A 4,764-nucleotide genomic window follows, 5' to 3' on the forward strand; every position below is an offset into this window, starting at 1 on the left:
CTAATACATTGTGACATGCAAGTGAAAACTAAACATATTGCATTCTTTAGTGTAGCCAAATAAGAGCTGTATTTTATTTGGACAATGAGACAACATGCCAACATTTTCTGATGAATACAGGAGGCTGTTCTTAAATATTTATTAACTGGTGTATCTTACGTTCAAAGAACAGCTACTATACATCTTCCAAAATGTAATAAATATTAAAGCAAAGTATATGAATAATCTACATCATAGAGTTCATTTGGGCCGATGTTGAAAAAGTGGTTTATAGAAAAATGCTGTTTCACTTACTACTGCACTGTGCAATTTTACAAAAGAGTTCTAAAGGCGTGGAAACAATCCGCACTTGAGAATCTGCAACGTCCAGTTCTAAGGCAGCCTTGCACTCGAGTACGTACGGTGTCCTAATCTGAGCAGCCGCTTTTCTTCTGTGGTGCAGGGGGGAGCCAGCAGGTGGGAAATCATTTTCCGAACCCAAGACATGACCTCAAACCGCCGTGCTTCCAGGCGAGGTTACTCATCTGCCTTGCATCCACTCCGCAGCGTAAGGAGAGGCTCTCTGTATTTCAGTTGGTTTCTCCTGGTTTTGTTGCATCAGTAAGTATCAAGGAAGAGCTTATTGTTTTGCACCTTCTCACATGCTGGTAGAAGCACTACTCTGAACTCGGCCTCGCTTCTACAGTAGAGGCATGGCAGTGTCTCAGGTGCTGTTTGCAGTGCAGGCTGCGCTGTATTTGACTTCTGTACACAGCGTAGAAAGTTTCTACCGCAGGGGACCCATTTTGTTTAAATGCCAGTATCGTCATTGCTCAATGTCAACATTGCTTCACATCCACAGGAAGTATTTATTAAACCCCGGAACCTCAGCGTTTTCACAGCGCTTCCTGATGAGTCTGAAACCCACAGGATCTCCCAAGTGCTCACTGTCTTGTTTCCATTCAACTATCTACTCACATTTAAGTATGTCTCAAACATACAAAGTAACTGCTAAAGCAAAAAATTAGCTGCCACAGTAGGTCTTAGAAAATGCCAGTGTTTAATGACAGACTAGGCGAGAATGAAAGGTTTAGCAGAAGCGTAAGAAGGTTTTAAATAAACCAAACTGTTACAAAGCAAGAGGTGTGAAAAATACCATTCTTTGGTCTAAATTAGCTGTTCCCTTTATATTAGTTTAACATTCCAATGGCTTTTTCAAAACTGTTTAAAAATAATATAAGCTGAAATTCATTAAGCAAAAATATGTATTATATACATGGCTGCATGATCAGACAGGAACTTAAAAGTGAGCATAGTGACAACTGTTTAGATAGTCTTAGTACCTTAAAAAAAAAAAGATGAGTTAGTGTTGAATGCGCAGTAATAGAATTTTATTGAAAAAGGTAAAAAACTAAGCATGAAAATCTGTTTTAGTTATTTATAAACACTACATCCTTATGGTTTTGTTGCTCTAAATTCAGACGTAAACATTCTTTCTGACATGCCAAAGCTCCTAATGCTGGTGGAAAGTTCCCGTAACCAGTCAGTGATCGCTTCACAACTTGTTGCTTGGATGCTCAGTCCCTGCAGCTTCATTTGTATAAGCTGATTCATGAGCTGCCAATTCATCTTGTTCAACTCCATCTTCCCCAAATCCAGGTTCCTCTTCCCTTTCGGGAGCATCCTCATCCTCTATGCCATTGTAAAACTCTTCGATCTCGCTCTCGTCCTCCACATCTAAGCTCTGACTACGACATGAACCACTTTCACTACTACTCCCGCAAGAGCTAGAAGATATGATATCATCTTCAGAATCTGAGTACACCTCAGCACCATGGAAAATATAGCGATTTGGTGGTAGAAAGAGATACTGTGTACCTGAAACAGAATTTCAGAAGTCAGTAAAAGGCTAAAATAAATGATTCATACAAGATCTTGCAGACTTCTGGGTAGAAGATACCTGCATGTATGTATTTTCAACAGTGAAACTTAACTGACAAATCAGATTACATTAGAAACACATTTATTTTGATGTGCGTGTGTTTATTACGAAGCACAAAACAAAGGCACGGATGGAAAGCTCAGCATTCCTTCCCCCCCTCCTTCTGACACAAAAGAGCATTTAAACTTTGATGTTCAGCAGCTGTTTTCATTGGTGCGTGTATTCACAGTGAGATTCCTATTCTTGTAACAGAACTGGACCCACTGCACAGGGTACTGGGCAGAGTTTGGCAAGTTGCAGAGTAATACCTGGCTCTTCACCCACACCGACCGTCTAGTGCGATAACTCCGTAGTCAGTTAAGAGGCTGTGTACCGCAAGGCTTCCTTGAAAGTCTAATGTTTCCTTCAAAATGTGCCTGGCTCCAGCTGTGAGATTTGCTTTTCAACTCCTATTGTGACTTCAGCTTTCAGTTCCATACCAACTCATGACCTAGTGTGACCAGCTTCCTATCACCTGAGGATCAAACCAATTTTTCTGAAAATGCATTTGAAAACGGTTAAAAACTGATTTATTTTTTCATACCTACCTTCAACCTCCTAAACTTTGATCTTTTTAGGGTATATGAAATCACTGATTATAAAACCTATTACGAATTAAAAATTCCTGCAGAAATAAATGATACAATGATGAGTTACGCAGACACCTGTCTGAACAAAAATAACCACCAAACCCCACTGATTCCCTCAAGGATAGCTCACTTCCTTTACAGTAACTCTAGAATAAACATCTTGCCAAAAACTGCAGTATACCAAAAGGAGTCACAACTTACCATCCAGCCTCTTGCTGATCTGTTCTTTTGCAGATCTGTTTACCCAGCACTTCTTCAATATTTCATTTTTTTCTTTATTTTCTCCATTGTTCGATCCATTTTCCTTCATTGTTTCAGAGTTCATTAGCTCACTGGTAGGATTTTCAGGGTTTTCTGATGATGCCTCTGTGTCCTGAAGCTTTTCCTCTGTGCAGGTCCCTTTAGTTTCTGAGACAGGGTCACAGTTTTCTACCTTACATTCAGCTGGGTGTTCTGAAGACACCCCTGAAGGATCTGGTGGAGTCATTCTTTCTGGTGAACTAGAGTCTTCTGAAATGTTTAAAGGGGTAGGCGGTAGGTCGGACGAGTGCATTTCGATCTCTCTGCGCGTTCGTGGCGGCTTTTCTGTTATTTCTGAAAGTTTTACTGAGTTGTAGCAAAGTTTTGTATATTCGCTACCGAGCCTTTGACATAATTCGTTAATAATAACATCACAGTCTCCAAGAAGCTCCACGTCAAAGTGTAGATGAGGCAAAGGTTCCCTATTAATTAAGATCTGAGGCACTTCATGGGGGATGGAACCTATATGCAGAAAAGAGAATTGAAAGGTGGTCACTCCCATTTTCCTTTCAGTAGAGATCTACTTAGAAAGCTTGATTCCTCTGGCTTCTCTGTGTAACTTCACTTGCAACCAGACCAAACCAGACAGATCAGGAAGCAGACGAGCGAATCCCAGATTTAACAGCAGCAGCTGGAGGTGCTGTGCCTCCTGTAACCTATCTCGGCTTTTTTCCCATTTTGTCCAGTATAAAGAGTTCCTCAGTCACTGGGGAACACAGGCACAGAAATACTGACTACAGCAATGTTTGGTCAAGCATTAAAAATATTATTAGAATCAGTACTGCAATCTCTTAGAAGAATTATGTTGGTTCTGTGCATTCATTTGCTGTGCTTAAGCGCATAAATAATATACTGCTGGCAGATCACATCTCCTGAATCAGGGCAAAATATTTCCAGGTACAGTCTATGCTGTACAAGGTTTCTCAATCCATTTCTGACACACAACCCACCAGTCTGTTTAACTCAGCATTGATTCCTCAGATAACCGACTGATGGAATGCTGTTCTAGGGCACGGAAAGAGGAACAGTCTGTGTAGTGGATCCAAACTTTCCAGTCCTTACACATTTCCCATCAGCCTAAACACCAGGCTCTGCCCCTTGTAGAGCCAAGGGGATGTCACTACAAAGGCCATGGCTGCAGTACTCTTCCCAGTTAGAAGCAGGGGCTAAGCATGCGTCCTGCTGAGGCTCACACATGACGAGAATTTCTTTGGTACCAGTAAGTCTTGCACTCAGCAGGCAAATAAATCACCTGTCACAGTAACTTCTCAGCCTTCCTGAAGAGCATTTTTCCATAACATAGATGGAAAGAGCAGAGCTGGTTTTCCGTATCACTTTTAAAAGCTACGGATCCAGATGGTGACACACACTATAACGCCCGCAGTTAAATACTGACTTAGACACCTGGTGTACTTGATCTGATTTTTTGATATTACATTCATCTTTTTACTTTCTAAATCATTCAAGGAACTCTGAAAACATATTGCAAGCAGGGAGAGAAATGAACTGCATCTGAGAAGAAAGTCACTCAAGTTTTAGGAGTAGTTTTTGAGATTGTCATTTAATTACCTTGATCTGTCTGGAGTGTGGAAAAAGCACTTAGAATTTGTTACTTTCTCCATTGTGTGTTTCAGCTTTACATAGGCAATCACGTTCAATCTAGTTTCTTCACTGAATCAAGCCAAAAGCTTTTCTTAGAGTTCTTAACTGAGAATTCCACTTTTGATGCAGATTTTTGGAAGACAGTATTAGCAGAGACAGTCACTTACTTGGAATCAATGCTACTGGTCTTACTTTCAGTGAAGACCCAATGACAATAAGGAGATCGACTTCATTTTTGTCGTACTTCATGGCACGATGGAACTGCTCAGGTAAGTTCTCTCCGAAGAACACTATGTCTGGCTTCATGATAGC

General features: G+C 40.7%; 1 protein-coding gene across 1 annotated transcript in view; it reads right to left on the reverse strand.

The window, feature by feature from the left end:
- Positions 1-1,353: 1,353 nt before the first annotated feature.
- The window catches only part of SIRT1 (sirtuin 1), a 3,577-nt gene continuing 166 nt past the window's right edge, over positions 1,354-4,764 (reverse strand). Inside the window, exons 2-4 of the mRNA XM_010137840.1 lie at positions 4,620-4,764; positions 2,752-3,312; positions 1,354-1,857 (exon numbers count right to left, since the gene is read on the reverse strand). The exon at positions 4,620-4,764 is cut by the window's right edge and continues 9 nt beyond it. Coding sequence (XP_010136142.1) covers positions 1,535-1,857; positions 2,752-3,312; positions 4,620-4,764 — 1,029 coding nt within the window. The 3' untranslated portion in view covers positions 1,354-1,534. The remainder of the gene's footprint in view (positions 1,858-2,751; positions 3,313-4,619) is intronic.

Source organism: Buceros rhinoceros, unplaced genomic scaffold (genome assembly GCF_000710305.1).
Source record: "Buceros rhinoceros silvestris isolate BGI_N320 unplaced genomic scaffold, ASM71030v1 scaffold45926, whole genome shotgun sequence".
Lineage (NCBI taxonomy): Eukaryota > Metazoa > Chordata > Aves > Bucerotiformes > Bucerotidae > Buceros > Buceros rhinoceros.